The sequence below is a fragment of the Oratosquilla oratoria genome, unplaced genomic scaffold (assembly GCF_046742065.1).
Source record: "Oratosquilla oratoria isolate Oo_2021 unplaced genomic scaffold, ASM4674206v1 SCAFFOLD110, whole genome shotgun sequence".
Taxonomy (NCBI): Eukaryota; Metazoa; Arthropoda; class Malacostraca; order Stomatopoda; family Squillidae; genus Oratosquilla; species Oratosquilla oratoria.
The window spans coordinates 312547-336081 of record NW_027467467.1 but is presented as its reverse complement, the minus strand read 5'-3'; the positions used below and the strand labels follow the sequence as shown (position 1 = coordinate 336081).

General features: G+C 49.9%; 1 protein-coding gene across 9 annotated transcripts in view; it reads right to left on the bottom strand.

The window, feature by feature from the left end:
* Positions 1-2562: 2562 nt before the first annotated feature.
* LOC143022520 (3-hydroxy-3-methylglutaryl-coenzyme A reductase-like) overlaps positions 2563-23535 on the bottom strand; it is a 32924-nt gene continuing 11951 nt past the window's right edge. For 5 of the 9 annotated variants that reach the window (XR_012966077.1, XR_012966080.1, XR_012966081.1 and 2 more), the window contains 4 exons: positions 21778-21882; positions 21057-21159; positions 19894-20055; positions 2563-3312 (listed from right to left, as the gene is read on the bottom strand). Coding sequence is in view for 3 of the 9 variants with exons in the window: in XM_076180771.1 (XP_076036886.1) it covers positions 19939-20055; positions 21778-21882 (222 nt within the window). In the remaining 6 variants the exon portion in view is untranslated. Of the gene's footprint in view, positions 3313-4623; positions 4763-19893; positions 20056-21056; positions 21160-21777; positions 21883-23535 lie in introns of those variants that run through there. The other 4 variants (XM_076180771.1, XM_076180774.1, XR_012966078.1 and 1 more) reach the window with 3 other exon arrangements.

Sequence of the window (23535 nt, the reverse complement as noted above, 5' to 3'; positions counted from 1 at the left end):
CATTCTTTCTCCCTTAATACTCACTTCTAGTCTGCTGCCACTTTCTCCCCTTGTACAATTCATTACCTTACATTTACCCACATTTATCTTTAGCTTCCTTCTTTCGCACACCTTCCCAAACTCTGTCACTAACTTCCTCAATCACTCCTATGATCCTGCTACAAGCGCAGTGTCATCAGCAAACAATAACTGGCTTACCTCCCACTTTCCCCCATTTTCTTTAATCATCTCCAATCCCCGACCCACTACCCTTGCATTTACTTCTCGCACCACCCCATCCCTGTATAAATTGAACAGCCAAGGTGACAGAACACATCCCTGACAAAGTCCCACCTTTACCTCAAACCATTCACTCACTGACCCATTTCCAATTATAACACAAGTTCTGCTACTCTCGTAAAAACTCTTGACTGCTCTTAAAAGCTTTCCTCCTATCTCATATATAATGCAATACTTCCCACACAGTGCCTTCCTGTTTACCCTGTCATACACCTTTCCCAAATCCATAAAAGCCCAAAAAAAACATCCTTACCTTATTCCAAAGCTTTCTCACATCTCTCTTACCACTAAACCAACACTGTTCCTCACCAATTACTCCCTCTCTTCCTCTCCTAATCCTCTCAATCAAGACCCTCCCATAAGCCTTCCCAACTACACTCAACAAGCTGATCTCTCTGAAACTACTACACTCACACTTGTCCCCCTTTCCCTTGTAAAGTGGAACTATACAGGCACTCCTCCAGTCCTCTGGCACTCTACCCTCTCTTAAACAAACATTAGATAACCTCAACTACCCAGTCCACCATCACTGTACCTCCCTTTTTTTTAGACATTCTCCATGACACCCATGCAACCCAGGTGCCTTACCTGCCCTCGTCATCTTAACAACTGCCTTCACCTCATCTTTCCTTATTTCTCCTCCATTTTCTTCACTCATCACTGTCATTTTCTTGGCGCTTACCACGGCATCAACCTTTCCCTCCTTCACATTTAGGAACTCTAAAATACTCTACCCATCTTCCTCTTACTGCCTTCTCTTCCATTATCATCTCTCCATCTGCACCTTTTACCTTTTCTTCTCTATTTGATTGGCCTCCTCTTCCTGTCTTAATTTCTTTCCAAAACATATCTATCCTGCCCTCTAACTTACTATTCAAATTACAAACATATCTAGCAGTCCACGAGACTATTAAACTAACCGAGCAAGTGGGTCTGCCCCACACCTATTGTAACTCTAACTTCCTTCCATTTCATTCTTTCCATACACTAAACCCCCAAGTCCCCCCTCCCGCGCTGTACCCCATCTTATCTATCCTGCCCTCTAACTAACATCAGAGCTATGGGAATTGGTTCCATGTTGCTCCTCTTAAGCCAGTACTACTCATTTACCATGGTGACAAGTAACAATAGCAAATCCCTTCCATCGTCCCCCTCTAACACTTCAAAATTCTTCTCTTCCTTATTTCCATTTTCTCCTCTTCGTCTTGCCCCTCCCCGTTCTATTACAGCAATTTCCTGCCGTATTTCTCACCCATCCTTCCTGGTACTCTCTTCGATGTGAAGTCTTGACAGCAATTAGGTCTTCGTAAACTTCTAAACTGAAGCGATAAGTGTTCTGACTCCGTATTTTTATATTATAAAATTTTATTTTACTTTGTTTTTCTATATCATGATATTATAAAGAAGACATTATTGCTGCATCCAAAAATATTACCAAGGAAATATTGAAGAGATGGGTTAGAAATTTCTTTCCTTTTCCGGGATCCACTTTCCGCTATAGAAAATGGACTCCGGGTCCACTTTCCACTATAGAATATGAACCCCTCGGGGTCTATTTCCCGCTATAGAAAATGGACTCTGGGGTCCACTTTCCACTATAGAATATGGACCCCCGGGGTCCATTTTCCGCTATAGAAAATGGACTCCGGGGTCCACTTTCCACTATAGAATATGGACCCCCTTGGGGTCCATTTTCCGCTATAGAAAATGGCCTCCGGGGTCCACTTTCCACTATAGAAGATGGACCCCCCGGGATCCATTTCCCGCTATAGAAAATGGACTCCGAGGTCCACTTTCCACTATAGAATATGGACCCCTGGGGTCCATTTTCCGCTGTAGAAAAGGGACTCCAGGTCCACTTTCCACTGTAGAATATGGAACCCCTGGGGTCCATTTCCCGCTATAGAAAATGGACTTCGGGGTCCACTTTCCACTATATAATATGGACCCCCCGGGGTCCATTTCCCGCCATAGAAAATGGACCCCGGGGTCCATTTTCCGATATAGAAAATGGACTCCGTGGGAATGTTTGACAAAGTGATGTTTGACCGTGAGAATGTTTGACAAACCGTTTGTCAATCATGTTTGACCGTGGAAATGTTTGACAAACCTGTTTGAATTGATGTTTGACCGTGGGAATGTAAATTCAATCCGTTTTGATGCTCATGGAACAGCTCAAAATCCTCATGCGAATTTTATATTGTTCCTTGGAACATTGTGTGAAGGCTACAGCATGCTGTTGGGCTAGGTAGCATTAAAACACAATTTATATAAGTAGCATTTTTCACAAAAATATAACTTTATTGCTCGAAACAGTAGACCATATGAAAGTGCATGCACCATAATATGCTGTATTCAATTAAGGTTATACAATGTATAAATCTATAAAACCTGAGTATCTGGCTGTTTACATTGAATAACACTGACTTCCTGGCAAATTGAGCAGGGTTCTGGCAACAAATATTTTGATACAAAAGTATGGAGATTCAGGAAAAGAGAGTAATAACCCGGGTAATATTTGGGGGGCATTCAATACTAATTGTACATGTAGCTACGGTTGGAGTGTAGGTCCTGAAAAATATGCTCCTTCAAAAATTGGTATAATACAATGTGCTTTTTGATCGACAACTGCAATTCAGTGGTTAGCGAAGATACATAGTGTCAACACAAAAGCATTCAAATAGTGTCCTGCTGTTTGAAAACTTGGGAAAATTTGGAATGAAAATACTGAATTTACTGCAAAAAACTGAAAATATATTCCGGCTTAGAATAATTTTTCCACCATTGCATATCAAAAGTTTAGAGTGGAGTAACTCACAGAATATCAGCATTTCTGTTATGTTCAACATTCCTGAGTCCCTATTATACTTGTTAATCTCACTGTAAAAATTTGTCCCTTGCAGTTTCTTGAGGTGTGCCATATTGATAATTGACTATGTTCCACAGACCTGCTGCAGCTCATTGTTTATGTCCATATGATGACAAACCACAAAATCTCTCAGAAGACTACAACTGACAACAAACTGCTGCATGCTGCAATAAACAAACAAAACAAGTGCATTAAACTAAACCTGTTTGGTCATTGAAAAAGTCAATGTTGCAAAGGACTTGATTGATAGAAATCACCTTCAATTTGTCAATTGCTGCCTACAAATTTGTAGGAAGGAAACATGTTTCAATTTCTAGGCTTTTACATTTATAGGGAGTGATCACTCTCAGTCCCCATCACTCCCTTAAAACTGCCCTCAGGAGAGCTGTCAACCCCTCCCCATGTTAACAGAATTTCCTTTGCATTTGCCTTAGATCAGTGGTTCCCAAACTGGGGGTAAATTACCCCCCCCAGGGGGTGGTAACAAATTTTTGGGGGTAATGGAGGGGTGACAAAAAAAAAAAAAAAAATAAATAAATAAATAGGATAAAAAATAAATAAAATAAAATTTAGAAAACATTGCGGTACCCGGCTTTAGGATTAAGGTTAACTTGTAGGTATAGTTGTAAAACTGGAATTTTTTTTTTTTTAAAAATTGGGAACCACTGCCTTTGATGGAGAGTGACAACTCTCCTGAAATCAAACTATGGAGAGTCAAAATACAGCTCTCCAGCAATTTCTAGGGAAAACTGGTAACAATGGATTACATTCTGACTCATTTGCACTGGATAATACCAGATTCATCAGGGCAAAGCATTTAGAATAAACATTTCATCAATAGTTCAGTCAAATGTCTATTATGACACGTGTCCATGTTACATCCACAACAAGATACAAGTTACATACAGAATGCATAATCTTTTGTTCTATGACAAAACAGTAACAAGTGATGAGCCCCTTTTTCTGACAAGCACGAATAGAATATTCAGTATCACTGGAAGAAAATGGACAAAGGATAGATAACTTCCCTGACTGGTGAAATTCTCATCATAAATTAGATGTATTTTTGTATATCATTCTTGGGTCGAAATTAAGTCATCAGGAAGATTTGGCCTTGAAAAAGATTTAAATATCTATTAACTGAGCCTATTTTGGTATCCATGTTACACCCACAATGTGGACTTTCCACCAGTGTTCGAGGTGTGATCAAAACAAAATGATGACTTGATTTATCTTAACTTGAAACTAAAAATTTTGGAAAACTCGGATTACAATTCTACACCTTATGTAACTCATTAATACAGTTCAGTGTGGAGTGACCCACATAAGAAATGATCATGGCAACCAACCAGGCTAACAAGTTGCAAGTGAAAGACGCCCTGAGACAAAGGCATAGAAACCACTCCCGCCTATTCCATCCCCACATACTCCACTCCCATCCACCCCACCTCCCTCCCTCCCTCCTCTTATCTTGGCTCCTCCTGGATGACGAGTCATCCCTCACATCTCTTGTGTACTGTAAGGTCTCCATTTACCACCAAGGGCCACTTGCCACATTCTGTTGACTCCAAACAGTTCTTGGAGTTCTCCGCCCCAGCCCCAATCCCACAGAACCTGAAATGGAGAGGAACCTGTACATTCAAACTCCAAACTGTTCTTGGAGTCTCTGCCCCAGCCCCCATCCCACAGAACCTGAAATGGAAAGGAACCTGGACATGCAAACTCCAAACCGTTCTTGGAGTCTCTGCCCCAGCCCCAATCCCACCCCCACACAACCTGAAATGGAGAGGAACCTCCGCGTGCACAATAGGCAGTGCAGGGCTCCTCCAAAGTGCCGTCAATAAATACCTGGAGAGAGAGAAAGAGAAGGTCATTTTTCCTTTCTTAGCTCAGGAAAGCTCTTTTGAAACATTTTGAAGTGAAAGGGGGGAAGGAGTGAAGGGGTGGGGGAGAGGAAGGGGATGGGGGAGAGGAAGGGGATGGGGAGAGGAAGGGGGTAGGGGAAGAGGAAGGGAGTAGGGGGAGAGGGAGGGGGTGGGGGAGAGAGGAGATAAAGGGGGGAGAAGAGATAAAGGGGGAGAGGAGAGAGATGGGGGGAAAGAGGAAAGGGTAGAGAAGAGAGGGGAGGGGGAGAGGAGATAGGGGGAGAGGAGAGAGAAGGGAGAGGGGGAGACAGGAGAGAGAGGGGGGAGAGGAAAGAGACAGGGAGGGGAGAGGAGGGAGGGGGAAGGGAAAGGAGGGAGAGATGGGGAGGGGAAAGGAGGGAGAGGGGAAGGGGAGAGAGGAGAGAAGGGGGAAAAAGGAGAGGGGGAGAAGGGAGAGAGGAGAGTAGGGGGAGAGGGGAGAGAGGAGAAAGGAGAGAGAAAAGAGGGGGAGAGAAAAGTGGGGGAGAGAGAAGAGAGGGGGAAGACAAAAGAGAGGAGGGAGAGAGGAGAGAAAGGGGGAGACGAGAGAGGAGGGACGGGGGAGAGAAGAGGGAGAGGGGGAAGAAAGAAGAGGGAGAGAAGAGGGACAGGGGGAGAGGAGAGAGATGGGGAGAGGGGAAAGAGGAGAGAAGAGAGATGGGGAGAGGGGAAAGAGGAGAGGAGAGATGGGGAGAGAGGAGGGGGAGAAAGGGGATAGGGGAGAAGGGAAAGAGAGGGGGAGAAAGGGGAGGAAAGAGGGAGAGAGGTCGGAGAGAGGAGAAAAGGAGAGAGAGAGAGAGAGGAGAAAAGGGGAGAGAGAGATGAGAGGGGGGAGAGAGATGAGAGGGGGGGGAGAAGAGAGGGTGGGAAGGGAAGAGAGAAGATGGGGGAAAGAGTAGAGGGGAGAGATAGAGGAGAGGAGGGGGAGAGATAGAGGAGAAAGGAGAGGGGGGAGAAAGGAGAGAGGGGGAGAGAAGAGAGATGGGGGAAGAGAAAGGAGAGAGAAGAGGGAGAGGGGGAGAGATGAGAGAGGAGAGGGAGGAGGGAGAGGAGAGGGGGTGAGAGATGAGAGAGGGGGAGAGAAGAGACATGGGGGAAGAGAAAGGAGAGAGAAGAGACATGGGGGAAGAGAAAGGAGGAGAGAGAAGGGGGAGGAGAGAGGGAGAGGAGCGAGGGGGAAGGGGAGAGAAGAGAGTAGGGGGAGAAGGGAGAGGGAGGGGAGATGGGGGAGAAACCAGAGAGAGCAGAGTGGGAGAGGAGGGAGAGGGGCAAGGAACACAAAGGAAGAACAAACAACAGCAGGAGGCCTACTGGCCCTAACAAGGCTGTTTGTGTTAACTAAACTACACTACAGTTAAGGAAACAGGGCAACTAGGCGATAGAAGATGAACTAACACTACTGCTATCACTATCCTATCCAATTAATCCAATTGCGATTACATGTCTGCTTGTCATATCTTTTATTGCAAAGGATCATATTTTATTTGGGGATTAGATTCCAAGTATTTAGCTAAGCGATTTTTAAATGTTGTTATCATGTTACTTTCAACGACAGTGAAAGGTAACAAATTCCACACGTTAACAACCCGGTTAAAGAAGAAGTGCTTACTTTCGTTCGTAGAGAATCTTTTGCCAATTACTTTGAAATCGTGGCGTCTTCTTGTATTTGATTGGTCTAATAAGAAGTAATCTTTGACATTAATGTTGTCGAAGCCTTTGAATATTTTAAAAACCTCAATCAAATCTCCTCGCATTCTTCTTTTTGAAAGTGAAAATAAGTTTAGACTTTTGAGTCTTTCTTCATACAGCAGATTTCTCAGCCTTGGTATCATTTTGGTCACTCTCCGTTGCACTCTTTCTAGTTTGTTAATATATTTCTGGTAGTATGGGGACCAAAATTGTACACAGTATTCGAGATGGGGACAGACCAAGGAATTACAGAGGTTTAGCAATATTTTTTCTGATTTATTTTCGAAGACTCTTCCGATGAAGCCAACTAATTTGTTTGCTGTTTTAACAACTTCTGAGCAATGTTGACTTGGCTTCAAGTCATTTGATATTAAAACTCCTAGATCTTTTTCTTTTGTTACTGAATCCAGTATTTCGCCATTCATTTGCTATTGGATGTGATCATTGTTACCTCCAATGTGCATGACTTTACATTTGTTAACATTAAATTTCATTTGCCACTTGCTAGCCCATCTTGATAATTTATCTAGATTGGATTGTAGAATTTCTTTCTCTTTGGTGGTTGTTACTTTACCGGCAATTTTTTTGTCATCAGCAAATTTTGATACTTTGCAGAGGAGGCCGTTATCTAGATCATTTATATATATTAAGAACAAGACGGGTCCCAAAACTGATCCTTGCGGTACGCCACTTTTAACGTTGAGCCAGCTAGATGATGCCCCGTTGATTACGACCCTCTGTTTTCGCTCTGAGGGCCAATCTTTAATCCAGTTGTGGATATTGCCAGAAATACTGTGCGTTTTTAATTTGTCGAGCAATCGTTTGTGGGGGACTTTATCAAATGTCTTCTGAAAATCTAGATAGATTATATCAACAGATCTACATTCCTCGTATTTGTTAAAGACGTCATGAAAGAAGTCGAGGAGATTAGTTAGACATGAGCGTTTGCTACGGAAGCCATGTTGCGAATCTTTCATAATTCTATTTTCTTCTAAACATTTTGCTACACTGTCACGGATAATTGTCTCTAGCAGTTTGCACACAATCGATGTCAGGCTAATCGGTCTGTAGTTGCCTGGTTGTGATTTGTCCCCTTTCTTGAATATTGGTGTTACGTAAGCACATTTCCAATCTGATGGGACTTTACCGAGTGCTAATGATTTGTTGAAGAGGATGCACAAGGGTTTACTGATTTGATTTTTGACTTCTCGCAGAATTCTATGTGAAATTTTGTCAGGTCCCAGGGCTTTATTTTGAGCTTATCAATCACTTGTACAACATCCCTTTCGGTAATTATGAGTTGATTTAAAACGTTTTGGGACATTTTATGTTCTGGTGGCTGATACACTGAGCAATCTTCGTCTGTGAAGACGGATGCAAAAAAATTATTAAGGATTGAGGCCACCTCATTTTCATCATCCGTATGTTTTCCTTCATCGTCATTTAATGATCCAATGCCGCAGGTAAGCGTTTTCTTCTTATTCGCATAACTATAGAATTCTTTAGGGTTCGACTTGCTTGCCTCAGCAATATACTCTTCAAGATCTTTCTTACTACGCTGTCAGTGTTTTGGTTTCGTGGCGAATTCTGTCTAGTGTTAGTTTGTCGTCTTGGCTTTTAGTTGATAAATACTCTTTGTATGCACTCTTTTTACAAGAGAGGTTGTTACTAATTTCCCTATTCCACCACTTTGGTTTATTTGTTGCCGGACGTCTCTCATGATAGGGAACATAGAGATTAACAGCATTGTTTAGGTTTGTGGTGAAGTTTTGCCATGCTTTATCAATATCAATCTTGTTCGATGTTGTACTCCAGTCTAAGTTTTCTAGTAATGATCGGAGTCTATTGAAATTAGCTCTACGGAGTCGGGTACTTTTCTTTGCTGGTCTTTGATAAATTGGCTTCCATTTTAATTTTGAATGTGATGGTACGATGATTGCTAGTGCTGAATATTGGGCCGATATTTACTTCGTTTACAAGATTTTCTGTTGTAGAGAATATTAGGTCAAGGATATTATCTCCTCGGGTAGGGCTGTTTACGCCTTGGTGGAAGCCACTTTCCAGTAAGTTACTAGACAAGTCTCGTCCTGTATGCGAACTCAAATCTTCACCCCATCTCTTCACCGGTAAGTTAAAGTCTCCCATGATGACTGTCTCGCAGCATTGGTTAGTTTCTACTATTAAATAAAATGATTTTTCGTCATTTACTAGTAGCTGACCTGGTGGTCTATAAACAAGTCCAATTATTACTTTAGATTTACTGCAATTAGTTCTTATTTCAACAAACAATATATCAACATTTGTTACTGTCTCTGTTTTTAACAGTGATGATTGGAGGGAGTTATGGACATACAAGATTACTCCGCCACCTGTTCTATTTTCTCTTTCGCAGCTGAAAATTGTGTAGCCTGGCAAACAGTATTCCGCAATGAAATCTCGACTTGATGTGTCCAACCATGTCTCTGTTACTCCTATCAAGTGATAGTTACCTGTCGCTCCGAGAATCTCCAGATCTTCGAACTTGTTTCGCACACTGCGAGCATTAACATAACATAATTAATATCTGCCACTTTTCTGTTTTGCTCTATTACGGGGGTGTTGAAGGGGGGTCCACTGAGGAGTTTTTTCTTCTGATGTCGGTCAGGTTATTGTTGAGCAGCCTACCTAACCTTGCTACTCCGGCCACATTCAAGTGGAGACTGTCTTCCTCAAAAAGAGTTTTATCGAAGTAGAAGTTGTCCCAGAAATTGACAAAGTGTACTTTTTCCTTTTCACAGAGGGATTTTACTCTGTTGTTCGCACTGAATGCTTTGTTGTAGAATCTGTCTATGTCGAAATATCTTCCCCTTCTCTGGAATCTGGGAAGGATCCCTGAGATGACAAGGTTTTTCCCGGGAACCTTTTCTTTAAATTTCCTGATTGTACTCCGGTACTTTTCGATGAGTTCTTCCGATCGAGTTGATTCGACGTCATTCGTACCGGTGTGGATTATGAATACCTAATTTGCGTCCGCTTCTTTTGTGACATTGTTACAGGACTCGGCGATGTCATAGAGTCCGGCGCCTCTATACATATAGCACCTTCTGCGGCCATTTGAAGAACGGCCACAGAACTCTTCGGATTGGTGCCTCACTATGGAGTCCCCTACTAAACGAGTTTCAAACTCGTCCTCCCTGGCTAGTTCTAAAACAGGAGGGGGGAGGGGAGAGGATGGAGAGAGGGGGAGGGGAGAGGATGGAGAGAGGGGGAGGGGAGAGGAGGGAGAGAGGAGAGGAGGGAGAGAGGGGGAGGGGAGAGGAGGGAGAGAGGGGGAGGGGAGAGGAGGGAGAGAGGGGGAGGGGAGAGAAGGGAGAGAGGAGAGGAAGGGGGAGAATGGAGAGGGGGGAGAAAAGAGAGGGGGAGAAGGGAGAGACAGGAGAGGAGAAAGAAAGGGGGAGGGGGAGAAGAGAGGGGGGAGAGGACAGGGAGAGGGGGGAGAAGAGGGAGAGGGGGATGAAAGAGGGGGGAGAAGAGGGAGAGGGGGATGAAAGAGGGGGGAGAGAGGAGAGAGAAAAGAGAGGGAGAGAGGAAAGGAGGAGACAGGAGAGGGGAGAGTAGGGGGAGAGGAGAGTGAAGGGAGAGAGAAAAGAGGGGGAGAGAGAAAAGAGGGGGAGAGAAAAAAGAGAGGGGGAGAGAGGAGAGAAGGGGGAGAGAGGAGAGACGGGGGAGAGAGGAGAGACGGGGGGAGAGGGAGAGGAGAGGAGAGAAGAGGGGGAGGAAAGAGATGAGGAGAGAGGAGAGAGGGGGAGAGAAGAAAGGGGAGAGAAAGGAGAGAGTAGTGAGGAGAAAAGAGAGAAGGGGAATGGTGAGAGGGGGGAGAAAGGAGATAGGGGAGAATGGAGACAGGGGGAGAAGGGAGAATGGAGACAGGGGGAGAAGGGAGAGAGGAGAGGGGGAGAGAAGAGGGAGAGGGGAGGAAAGAGATGGGGAGAGGAGAGAGGAGAGATGGGGGAGAGATAGGTGGGAGAGAGGAGAGAGGAGGGGGAGAGAAGAGAGAGTAGTGAGGAGAAAGGAGAGAAGGGGAGAATGGAGAGAGGGGGGGAGAAGAGAGGATAGGGGGGAGAAGAGAGGATAGGGGGGAGAAGAGAGAGGATGGGGGAGAGGAGAGAGGGAGAGGAGGAGAGAGGAAAGGGGGAGAGAGGAGAGGGGGAGAAGAGAGAGGAGAGGGGGAGAGAGGAGAAAGGAGATGGGAGAGAAAGGAGAGAGGAGAGGGGGAGAGAGGAAAGAGAAGAGGGGGAGAAAAGAGAGGGGGAGAGAGGAGAGGGGGAGGAAAGGAGAGAGAGAGGGGGGAGAGAGAGAAAGAGAGAGAGGGGGGGAGAGAGGAGAGAGAGAGGGGGGGAGGAGAGAGAAGAGAGGGGGAGGAGAGGGGGAGAGGAGAGAGATGGGGAAGGGAAATAAGAGAAAAGAGGGGGGGAGGAGAGAGGAGAAAGAAGAGGGGGAGAGAGGAGAAAGAAGAGGGGGAGAGAGGAGAAAGAAGAGGGAGAGGGGGAGAGGAGAGAGAAGAGAGGGGGAAACAGGAGAGAGGAGGGGGAAAGAGGAGAGAGGGAGGAGTGAAGAGAAAGGAGAGGGGGAGAGAGAGAGAGGAGAGAGGGGGAGAGAGAGAGGGGGAGAAGGAGAGGGAGGAGAGGGGGGAGAGGAGAAAGGAGAGAAGGGGGAGAATGGAGGGGGAGAAAGGAGAGAGGGGGAGAAGAGAGAGAGGAGAGGAGGAGAGAAGAGGGAGAGTGGGAGAAAAGAGAGGGGGAGAGAGGAGAAAGGAGAGAGAAGAGGGGAAGAGAGGAAAGAGAAGAGGGGAAAGAGGAGAGAGAAGAGGGAGAGGAGAGAGAAGGGGGAGAGGAGAGAGAAGAGGGAGAGGAGAGAGAAGAGGGAGAAGGGGAGAGGAGAGAGATGGGGATAGAGAAGAGAGGGGGAGCGAGAAGAGAGGGGGAAAGAGGGAGAGGAGGGGGAGAGAAGGAGAGGAGGGGGAAAGGGGAGAGAGGGGAAGGAGAGAGTAGTGAGGAGAAAGGAGAGAAGGGGGAGAATGGAGAGAGGGGGAGAAAGGAGATAGGGGAGAATGGAGAGAGGGGAGAGGGAGTAGGGAGAGGAGAGGGATAGGGGAGGAAAGAGATGGGGAGAGAGGAGAGAGGGAGAGAAGAGAGGGGGGAGAGGAGTAGTGAGGAGAAAGGAGAGAAGGGGGAGAATGGAGAGAGGGGGAGAAAGGAGGGAGAGGAGAGGGGGAGGGGAGGAAAGAGATGGGGAGAGATGACGGGGGAAAGAGAGAGGTGGGAGAGGAGAGAGTATTGAGGAGAAAGGAGAGAAGGGGGAGAATGGAGAGAGGGGGAGAAAGGAGAGAGGAGAGGGGGAGAAAAGAGAGGGGGAGAGAAGAGAGAGGAGAGGGGGGAGAAATGGGAGAGGGTGAGAAAGGAGAGAGGAGGGAGAAGAGAGGGGGAGAGAAGAGGGAGAGGGGGAGAGGAGAGATGGGGAGAGAGGAGGGGGAAAGAGGATAGAGGGCGAGAGAGGAGAGAAAGGGAGAAAGGAGAGGGGAGAGGGGGAGAGGAGAGGAGAGGGAGAGGACAGGGGGAGGAAAGAGGGGGAGAGGGAAGAGGGGGGAAGAGAAGACAGGAGAGGAGATGGGGGAGGACAGGGAGAGGGGAAGAGAAGAGGGAGAGGGGGATGAAAGAGAGGGGGAGTGAGGAGGAAGAGGAGAGGGGGAGTGAGGAGGAAGAGGAGAGGGGGAGTGAGGAGGAAATGGAGAGGGGGAGTGAGGAGGAAGAGGAGAGGGGGAGTGAGGAGGAAGAGGAGAGGGGGAGTGAGGAGGAAGAGGAGAGGGGGAGAGACAGAGGGAGAGAGGAGAGTAGGGGGAGAGGGGAAAGGAGGGGAGAGTAGGGGGAAAGGGGAGAGTGGAGAGTAGGGGGAGAGGGGAGAGTAAGGGGAGAGTGGAGAGTAGGGGGAGAGGGGAGAGAAAGGAGAGTAAGGGGAGAGTGGAGAGTAGGGGGAGATGGGAGAGACAGGAGAGTAAGGGGAGAGAGTGAGAGAGGAGAGAGAAAAGAGGGGGAGAGAAGAGATGGGGAGAGATGAGAGGGGAGATAGGAGAGGGGGGAAGAGAAGAGAGGAAGGAGAGAGAAGAGACGAGGGAGAGAGAAGAGACGAGGGAGAGAGAAGAGACGAGGGAGAGAGTAGAGAGGAGAGGAAGGGGGAGAGAGGAGAGGGGGAGACGAGAGAGGAGAGACGGGGGAGAGATGGGGAGAGGAGAGGGCGAGTGGGAGAGCAGAGGGGAGGAGAGAGAGGAAAGGAGAGGGGGAGAAAGAAGAGAGGGGGAGAGAAGAGAGATGGGGAAGAGAAAGGAGAGAGAAGAGGGGGAGAGAGGAGAGAGAAGAGAGATGGGGAGAGAGGGGAGAGGAGAGAGTAGTGAGGAAATAGGAGAGAAGGGGGAGAATGGAGAGGGGGGGAAAAGGAGAGAAGGGGGAGAGAGGGGGGAAAAGGAGAGAAGGGGGAGAGAGGGGGGAAAAGGAGAGAAGGGGGAGAATGGAGAGAGGGAGAGAAGGGAGACTGAGGGAGAAGGGAGAGAGGAGAGGAGGGAGAGGGGGAGGGGAGGAAAGAGATGGGGAGAGAGGAGACAGGGGGGAAAGATGTGGGAGAGAGGAGACAGGGGGGAAAGAGATGTGGGAGAGAGGAGAGAGGAGGGGGAGAGGAGAGAATAGTGAGGAGAAAGGAGAGAATGGAGAGAGGGGGAGAGAAAAGAGGAGAGGAGGGAGAGGAGAGGGGGAGAAAAGAGAGAGGGGGAGAGAGGAGAGGGAGGAGAAAGGAGAGAGAGGAGAGGGGGGAGAGAAGAGACATGGGGGAAGAGAAAGGAGAGAGGAGAGAGAAGAGAGGGGGGAGAGAGGAGAGAGAAGAGGGACAGGGGGAGAGAAGAGGGAGAGGGGGAGAGGAGAGAGATGGGGAGGAAGGAGAGATGGGGAGAGAGGAGAGAGGGGGAGAAAGGAGAGAGTGGAGTGAGGGGGAGAGAGTAGAGAGGGGGAGAGAGGAGAGAGAGGGGGAGAGAGGAGAGGGGGAGAAAGAGGGAGGAGAAAGGAGGGAGGGGGAGATGACAGGGGAGGAGGGGGAGATGACAGGGGGAGGAGGGGGAGATGACAGGGGGAGGAGAGGGGAGAGGAGAGAAGGGGAGGAGTGAGAGGGGGAGGAGTGAGGGGGAGAGAGGAGAGGGGGCGAGAGGAGAAGGGGGAGAGATGGGGGAGAAAGGAGAGAGGAGAGAAGGGGGAGAGAGCAGAGAGGGGAGAAGGGGAGAGTGAGGGAGAGAGGAGAGGGGGGAGTGGGGTGAGAGGGAGATGGGGAGAAAGCAGAGGAGAGAGGGGGAGAGGGAGAAAGGAGAGGGGGAGAGGGAGAAAGGAGAGGGGGAGAGGAGAGGAAGAGAAAGGGGAGAGAAGAGAGAGGGGGAGGGAGAAGAGGGGGAGGGAGAAGAGGGGGAGAGAGAAGAGAGAGGGGGAGAGAGAAGAGAGAGGGGGAGAGAGAAGAGAGAGGGGGAGAGAGAAGAGAGAGGGGGGGAGAGAGAAGAGAGAGGGGGAGAGAGAAAAGAGAGGGGGAGGGGGGAGAAGAGAGAGAGGAGAGGGGGAGAGAGAAGAGAGGGGGAGAGAGAGAAGAGAGAGGGGGAGAGAGAAGAGAGGGAGAGAGAAGAGGGAGAGGGGGGAGAGAAGAGAGATGGGGAGAGGAGAGAGGGGAGAGGAGAGATGGGGAGAGGAGAGAGGGGAGAGGAGAGATGGGGAGAGGAGAGATGGGGAGAGGAGAGAGTAGTGAGGACAAAGGAGAGAAGGGGAGAATGGAGAGAGGGGGGAGAAAGGAGAGAGGGGGAGAGGAGAGGGGGAGAGAAGAGGGAGAGAGGAAAGGGGGAGAGGAGAGATGGGGAGATGAGAGAGGAGAAAGATGGGGGAGAAAGGAGAGGGGGGAGAGAAGACATAGGGGAAGAGAAAGGAGAGAGAAGAGAGGGGGGAGAGAGGAGAGATGAGGGGGAGGAGAGAGGAGAGAAGAGGGGGAGGGGAGAATAGAGATTGGGAGAGAGGAGAGTGGGGAAGAGAGGAGGGAGGGGGAGGGAGAAGAGGAGGGAGGGGGAGGGAGAAGAGAAGAGAGAGGGGGGAGAGAGGAGAGAGGGGGGAGAGATGAGGGAGAGAGGAGAGAGTAGTGAGGAGAAAAAAGAGAAGGGGGAGAATAGAGAGGGGGAGAGAAGAGAGAGGGGGAGAAAAGAGGGGAGAGGGGGAGAAAACAGGGGAGAGATGAAAGGGGGAGAGAGGAGAAAGGAGAGGGGGGAGAGAAGAGACATGGGGGAAGAGAAAGGAGAGAGAAGAGGGGGAGGAGAGGGAGAGGAGAGAGATGGGGAGAGAGGAGAGAGGGGGAGAGAGGAGAGAGGGGAGAAAGGAGAGAGAGGAGAGAGGGGGAGAAAGGAGAGAGTGGAGTGAGGGGGAGAGTAGAGAGGGGGAGAGAGGAGAGAGTAGAGAGGGGGAGAGAGGAGGGGGAGAGGAGAGAGGGGGTGAAAGGAGAGAGGGGGGAGAGAGGAGAGAGAGAGGAGAGAGGAGAGAGAGAGGAGAGAGGAGGGGGAGAGGAGAGAGGGGGGAGAAAGTAGAAAGGGGATAAGGGAGAGGGGGGAGAGGACAGGGGGAGGAAATCAAGGAGGGAGAGGGGAGAGAGGAGAGATCAGAGAGGGGGAGAGGAGAGAGGAGAGGGGAGGAGAGAGGAATAAGGGGGGAGAAGGGAGAGATGGAGGAGAGAAGGGGGAGAGAGGAGAGAAGGGGGAGAGAGCAGAGGGGGAGAAGGGAGAGTGGGGGAGAGACGGAGAGAGGAGAGAGTGGGGGGAGAGGGGGAGAGACGGAGAGAGGAGAGAGTGGGGGGAGAAGGGGGAGAGTGCAGGAGAGACGGAGAGAGGAGAGAGTGGGAGTGGGGAGAGAAGAGGGGGAGGGGAGAATAGAGATTGGGAGAGAGGAGAGTGGGGAAGAGAGGAGGGAGGGGGAGGGAGAAGAGGAGGGATGGGAGAGATGAGGGAGAGAGGAGAGAGTAGTGAGGAGAAAAAAGAGAAGGGGGAGAATAGAGAGGGGGAGAGAAGAGAGAGGGGGAGAAAAGAGGGGAGAGGGGGAGAAAACAGGGGAGAGATGAAAGGGGGAGAGAGGAGAAAGGAGAGGGGGGAGAGAAGAGAGAGGGGGAGAGAGGAGAGGGAGAGAAAGAGGAGAGGGGGAGAGAGAGGAGAGATGGGGAGAGAGGAGAGTGGGGGAGAGAGGAGAGAGAGGACAGAGAGGAGAGAGAGGGGGAGAGGAGAGAGGGAAGAGAGGGGGAGAGGAGAGAGGAGAGAGGGGAGAGAGGGGGAGAGAGGAGAGAGGGGGTGAAAGGAGAGAGGGGGGAGAGAGAGAGGAGAGAGGAGAGAGAGAGGAGAGAGGAGGGGGAGAGGAGAGAGGGGGAGAGAGAGGGGGATAAGGGAGAGGGGGGGGGAGAGGACAGGGGGAGGAAAGGAGAGGAGAGGGGGAGAGAGGAGAGATCAGAGAGGGGGAGAGGAGAGAGGAGAGGGGAGGAGAGAGGAATAAGGGGGGAGAAGGGAGAGATGGAGGAGAGAAGGGGGAGAGAGGAGAGAAGGGGGAGAAGGGAGAGTGGGGGAGAGACGGAGAGAGGAGAGAGTGGGGGAGAGACGGAGAGAGGAGAGAGTGGGGGGAGAAGGGGGAGAGACGGAGAGAGGAGAGAGTGGGGGGAGGGGGAGAGGGGGGGAGAGAGGAGGGGGGAGAGAGGGATGGGGGAGAGAAGAGAGAGATGGGGGAGAGAAGAGAGAGGAGAGGAGTGGGGGGAGAGAGAGAGTGGGAGTGGGGGGAGAGAGGAGGGAGTGGGAGGGAGAAAGCAGAGAGGAGAGAGGGGGAGGGGGAGAGAGGAGAGGGGGAGAGGAGAGAGATGGGGAGAGAGGAGAGAAGGGGAGTGTGGAGTAAGGGAGTGTGGAGTAAGGGAGTGTGGAGTAAGGGAGAGTAGAGAGGGGGAGAGAGGGAGAGAGGAGAGAGGAGCGAGGAGAGAGGGGGAGAAAGGAGAGAGGGGAGAGAAAGGAGAGAGGGGGGAGAAAGGGGATAAGGGAGAGTGGGGAGAGGACAGGGGGAGGAAAGAGAGGGGGGGAGACGGAGAGATGGGGGGAGACGGAGAGATGGGGGAGAAAGCAGAGAGGGGGAGAGTGGGGGAGAGACAGAGTGTGGGGGAGAGAGGAGAGGAGAGAGGGGAGAGAGAGGAGAGGAGAGGGGGGAGAGACAGAGAGTGGAGAGAGTGGGGAGAGATGGAGAGAGGAGTGGTGGGAGAGATGGAGTGGGGGGAGAAGGGGGAGAAGGGGGAGAGGGAGGGAGGAGAGATGGGGAGAAAGCAGAGAGGAGAGAGGGAGAGAAGGAAGAGAGAGTAGAGGAGAGAGGGGGGAGAGGAGAGGGGGAGAGAGAGAAGAGAGAGGGGGAGAGAGAGAAGAGAGGGGGAGAGAGAGGAGGGGGGAGAGAGAGAAGAGAGAAGGGGAGAGAGAGGAGGGGGGAGAGAGAGAAGAGAGAAGGGGAGAGAGAAGAGAGGGGGAGAGAGAGAAGAGAGAGGGGGAGAGGAGAGAGAGGGGGGAGAGGAGAGAGAGGGGGGAGAGGAGAGAGAGGGGGAGAGAGAAGAGAGAGGGGGGAGAGGAGGGAGGGGGAGAGAGAAGAGAGAGGGTGAGAGGAGAAAGGGGGAGAGAGAAGAGAGGGAGGAGAGAAGAGAGAGGGGAAGAGAGGAGAGAGGGAGAGGGGAGAGAGGAAAGGGAGGGAGGGAGAGGAGAGAGGGGGAGAAAGAGAGAGGGGGGAAAGATGAGAGAGGGGGAAAGATGAGAGAGGGGGAAAGAGAAGAGAGAGGGGGAAAGAGAGAGGGGGAGAGACAAGTGATAGAAAGGGGGGTGAGAGAGGGGGAGAGAGGAGAGAGGGGGAGAGAGGAGAGAGGGGAAAGACAGAAAGACAGAGAGAGAAAGAGAGAGGTAGGGAGAGAGAGAGAGGATATCTTGCTCATCAGGTCCCCATTCTTCTTCTTCTTCTTCTTCTTCTTGGGGTCGGCAACAGCGTGACCCCGTCCGTAGCCCTTCGCGATGATTTTTTGACCACCAATGTCGCGCGTGCACGCCCACGTTCACCTGCAAAGTCCGTTACACCCATGTTCACCTGCAAAGTCCGTTACACTTCTGTGGATGCACCCCCTCCCCCCCCTGATGCCCCCTTTCTGGGCAAGGGACGGAGTGATCATCTTTGTCACAATTAATACGTAACTGGCGACGAATGCCAAGGGCTCTTCATTCAAGAAGACTTCGAATTTAAGCACTTTGGTATGATGATTCGATTCCTACGTAAACGTCACGAGGCGCGAGTGGGTATGTGTGGATGCCGTCGGCGTAAGCGTCTTGATTATACATTTTCTTTTTTGTAGTTGTACAGTACACGAGTTACCCCTAGATTCTGTGAGCTGGTTTGATCACGTTTCCTGTTTATTATTATTACTCGGAGTAAAAGAGAACAAGTAATACGGCAGCAGTGGCTTTATATTTTAGAATGCAAGTAGTGTGATGCATCGTACATATGACAGCCAATGCTCTGTGCGAGAATTTGACTCGTACTGAAGTGGTTAATACCTATCTGGGGACGACTGCCGAGGGCACTGCGCTCAAGAAGACTTTGTATTTAAATGCGGCAGAAAGGAAGATCAGGGGAGTGAGGGAGTATGCGCGAGAAATAAATTTGATGCAGACCGAAGGAATTTCTCCCCATCTTCTCCCTTTCTGCATGGGGGAACAGAGAGGGTGGGGGGGGTCACTGAATTAATGAAGCAGCCTTGCTGTGGATGTGCTGTGTCTTGCAACACTGCTTGTGACCCGGGGCAGTGGGCGAGATGTAGGGATGACCCATTGTCATCCAGGAGGTGCCAAGATAAGAGGGAGGGTAGAGGATAGAGGGTGGAGGGGAGTGGTGTGTGTCAGGGATGGAATGGATAGGAGTGGTTTCCATGCCCTTTTCTTTTTGGCTACCTCCCATGTGAGGCCTTTGGTAGATGTATGTAATGTATGTACAGAAAGGAAGATCCATAATATGGGGGGGGTGATTCAGAGGAAGGAAAGGGCTAACCTCTTCAATTGGAGTCAAATCCTCTCTCGCGCAGCATCGGATGCCTAATGCACGATGCATCACACTACTGGCGTCATAAAACATGAAGTCACTGCTGGTATTAATCATTCTCTTTCACCGAGTATTAACATACGCAGAAAACACGATCAAACCAGTTCACAGAATGTGGGGTTCACTCGGCTACGACTACAAAATGAATGTAATCAAGACACCCCACGAAATCGATGCAGGAGGATTCATTGTATGGAAGTGAGTGGTTGTTCAAGGGGGTCACTGATTACATGAATGAAGTGACCTTGCTGCATCGCCTCTGACCCAGGGATGACCCGTCATCCACGAGGAGCCAAGATGAGAGGGAGGGAGGGAGGGCGGGAGGGGTAGTGGACGGGAGTGGAATGGGTGGAGAGATATGGAATTATGCCTTTTGACTTTGGCTACCTCCCTCCCTCCCTCCCTGGTAAGGGGGAAAGAGCCTTGGGGGCACATGAAGAACTGTTACCCCAGAACGCCCACGTCAAGAATCGTCACCCCATGAGATCCCACCTGAAGAACTGTCACCCCAGTATGCTGAATATCAACAGTGGAATAAAGAGTAGGTTAGGTTAGGGTTAGGTTAGGTTGAATGAGGGTTATGCTTATTGTTATCAACTTACACATCCGAAGAATCGTATACCCAGGATGGCCCACACGAAGAATTGTCACCCTAGGAGGATAGCCCACATGAAGAATTGTCACCCGGTCAAAGTCATGGGGTGACGGTTCTTCATGTGATCTGGCAAATATATGTATGTAATGCAAATATGAGATTTGATCCATCCCTTCTGTTTCCTAAGGGTTAAGAGCCATTTGAAGAATAAGAAGAAAGATGAAGAACTAAAGCATAAGCACAAGAAACAGAACCTGCACATCCAAAATACTCTACATTAAGGTTATCAACACATGAACAGTGTACATAAATTCTCAGCTACTTTGACGTACGGACTGTCACAATAATGCAGATGGGCATCAACAACCAACTGACCTGACAGTGATGTGCGGATCTGACGAGGTGTTGAAACTGAGGTTTTCAGTGGAATGTGGAGGAGACGACGTCAGATGGTGGGCCAAGGGCAGCGACACATGCCAGATGATGATGATCCCCTGGATGAGGAGGAGGAGGAGGAGCCCTGCACAACATTATCACCTGCAAGAAAGTATTCGGATATTAAAAAGAGAGATAGAGAGAGAGAGAGAGAGAGAGGGAGAGAGAGAGAGAGGGGGAGAGAGAGAGGTAGAGAGAGAGAGGGGGGAGAGAGAGAAGGAGAGGGGAGGGAGAGAAGGAGAGGGGAGGGAGAGAAGGAGAGGGGAGGGAGAGAAGGAGAGGGGAGGGAGAGAGAGGGGGAGGGAGAGAGAGGGGGAGGGGAGAGGGAGGGAGGGAGAGAGAGAGAGGAGGGGAGGGAGAGAGAGAGAGGAGGGGAGGGAGAGAGAGAGGGAGGGGTGGGTGAGGGAGAGAGAAAGGGGTGGGTGAGGGAGAGAGAAAGGGGTGGGTGAGGGGGAGGGAGGGAGAGAGGGGTGGGTGAGGGGGAGGGAGGGAGAGAGGGGTGGGTGAGGGGGAGGGAGGGAGAGAGGGGTGGGTGAGGGGGAAGGAGTGAGAGAGGGGTGGGTGAGGGGGAGGGAGGGAGAGAGGGGTGGGTGAGGGGGAGGGAGAGAGGGAGAAAGAGAGGAGGAGAGGGAGAGAGAGGGGGGAGGGAGAGAGAGAGAGAGGGGGGAGGGAGAGAGAGGGGGAGGGACAGGGAGAGGGAGAGAGAGAGAGAGAGAGGGGGTGAGAGAGAGAGAGAGGGGGGGAGAGAGAGAGAGAGGGGGGAGGGAGTATGGGAGAGAGAGAGAGAGAGAGAGGGGGGAGGGAGAGAGAGGGGGAGGGAGAGAGAGAGGGGGGAGGGAGAGAGAGAGGGGGAGGGAGAGAGAGAGGGGGAGGGAGAGAGAGAGGGGGAGGGAGAGAGAGAGGGGGATGGGAGGGAGAGAGGGGGAGGGAAAGGGAGAGAGGGGTGGGTGAGGGGGAGGGAGAGAGAGGGGGAGGGAGAGAGAGAGGAGGGGGAGGGAAAGGGAGAGAGGGAGAGACAGACAGACAGAGAGAGAAAGAGAGAGAGAGAGAGAAACATGCATATGCATATGAAAATGGAGATCAGATAGTAAAACCATGATCACCTTGAGGAGCTATTTTTCCTCCGACTGTTGGACCGGATTTGCAGCATCCAGCCAGCCAACCGCAGCAGCAGCTTTCGGGAAGGAATCTGATGATATGCAGCAGCTGCAAGACAAAAATTCTCATCCAGCTCATCAAACGACATTCTACATATTTTTGCCAAGGAAACAAAATAGTTTGCCAGAGTGTGATTTATGGCAGAAAAAGTTCTGGAGGAGGAGGGGGAGGAGGTGGGCGGTGGCAGTACCGTCCCCTGATTGGAGGAACCATAGCCCAGTGTGATGTGATGTGATGTGATCTTAACCCCTCAAGGAGGCCAGGCCAGGCCAGGGCAGGGCAGTCAAGAGGAAGAGAGAGAGAGAGAGACAAGAAGGAGGCAAGGCGTGTTGTGCTTTTGCCACCAGGGAGGAGCGCCGAGGATCTGCGGCGCAAGTTTTAACCTTTGCCTGGTGTGCTTTGGACTGACTGTTGGGGCAGGTAACCATTGCTGCCAAGAGTCAACTTTACAATGTCTACAACAGCATTTCCCGACCTTTTTTTGTTTTTCCAGGCGACCCCAATATGATCCTCATGATATGACTGCTGCAACCCCACAAATCTATTTCAGAATAAAAAGCCTTCCTTGGCAACCCCAGTGGTTGTGAAACAGTGGCCTACAATGTCCATGTATTACAAAAGAGCCTCCCTTTACCATTTCCTAACAATGATGACAATGGTGCCTACCTTGACACGCTGTACCACGGGGTTGGGCTTCTTGTGGTCCCCAAGTGCACGAGCAAGCGAGGCCATTTGCCACAGGGGCTGTCCCAAAGAACATCTATTGGAAAGCTGGGAAGAGGATAATGAAAAAATGTCAATAAAACACTCTCTTGGCCTAAATCGATACACACAAACATATACAAACACACGTACAGATACCTGTAAACAAACTACATATATCCTACATATACCAAAGGCTTTTTGTCCCCCTTACACGGGAGGTAGCCAAAAGACAAAGGCACAGAAACCACTCCCACCCATTCCGTCCCCAACATACCCCACTCCCCTCTTATCTTGGCACCTCCTGGAGGACAGGTCATCCCTGCATCCTGTCCACTGCCCTCCCTGGGTCAGAAATGGTTTCGCAAGACACAGGACATCCACAGCAAGGCCGCTTCATTAATTCAGCGACCCCCCCCCCATTCTCTCCATCCCCTCGTGCAGAAATCCCTTATTTCTCACACATACTCCCTCACCTCCATCCCCCCACCTACTCCCCCTCGTGCATCACAGCCCAGCATCATCTATACACAACCTTTCTCCATTCACCCCTGTCTTCTGTCCTCTCCCATCCTTCCTCAACAGACATTCTCTTCTTTCCCAATGCCCCTTTTACCCCATCCATCCAATCCTAGGTCACCCCTCATGTTCATTCCTTCCACCTCTGCCTTCCACACACACACACACACATACACACACACACACACACACACACACACACACTATCTATATGAATGACATGGATGAGGACGTGAACTGCTACATGAGCTTCTTTGCCGATGACGCCAAACTGCTAAGGAAAATAGAAACTGATGAGGACTGTGAAGCACTGCAAGAAGACCTAAATAGGGTATGGAACTGGAGTCAGAAATGGGAAGTGGACTTTAATACTAAGAAGTGTAGCATAATGGAGTTTGGAAAAAGCAAAAACAGAATATCAGGAAAATATACAATTGGAACCAAAGAAGTAAAGAAAGTAGGATCCGAAAAAGATTTGGGAGTAATTATCACGAACGACCTGTCCTATGATATACAGATTAACAAAATTGTCGGGGAGACTTACAATTTGCTAAGATCAATAAAAGTGGCGTTTACATACTTGGACGAAGACATGATGAAAAAAATATTGGTTACATTGATAAGGCCTAGATTAGAGTATGCAGCGACATTGTGGTCCCCCAGTACCAAAAAGAATATAAAGAAAATAGAAAGAATCCAAAGAGCAGCTACAAAAATGGCACCTGCACTTGCAAACCTATCATACGAAGAGAGATTGGCTAAACTGGAGTTACCGACACTGGAGCAAAGAAGAGAGAGAGGTGACCTATTGACCATCTACAGAATCATGAAAGGCACAGAGGTACTCGATAGTGAGAACTTACTTAACTGGGACAAAAGAAACACAAGAGGACATGGAAAGAAAATAAAAAAACATAGCTATAGAAGAGAACTGAAGAAAAACAGTTTTCCTCATAGAGTTTTGGACACTTGGAACAAACTGGACAATGAAATAGTATGCGCAAAAACCATTCATGAGTTTAAAAACAAACTAGACACTGCAAGATACAAAGGCGGGACAACACGAGCATAGCTCCCCTTCCCGCAAAATACAACTAGGTAAATACAACTAGAGATCAGGCTTGACACTTCAGTTAATATTTTTAGATGGAGAAGAAGCTTTCAGAAGATGGAGTGCCACGGATTCTCTCTATGGTGCAAGGA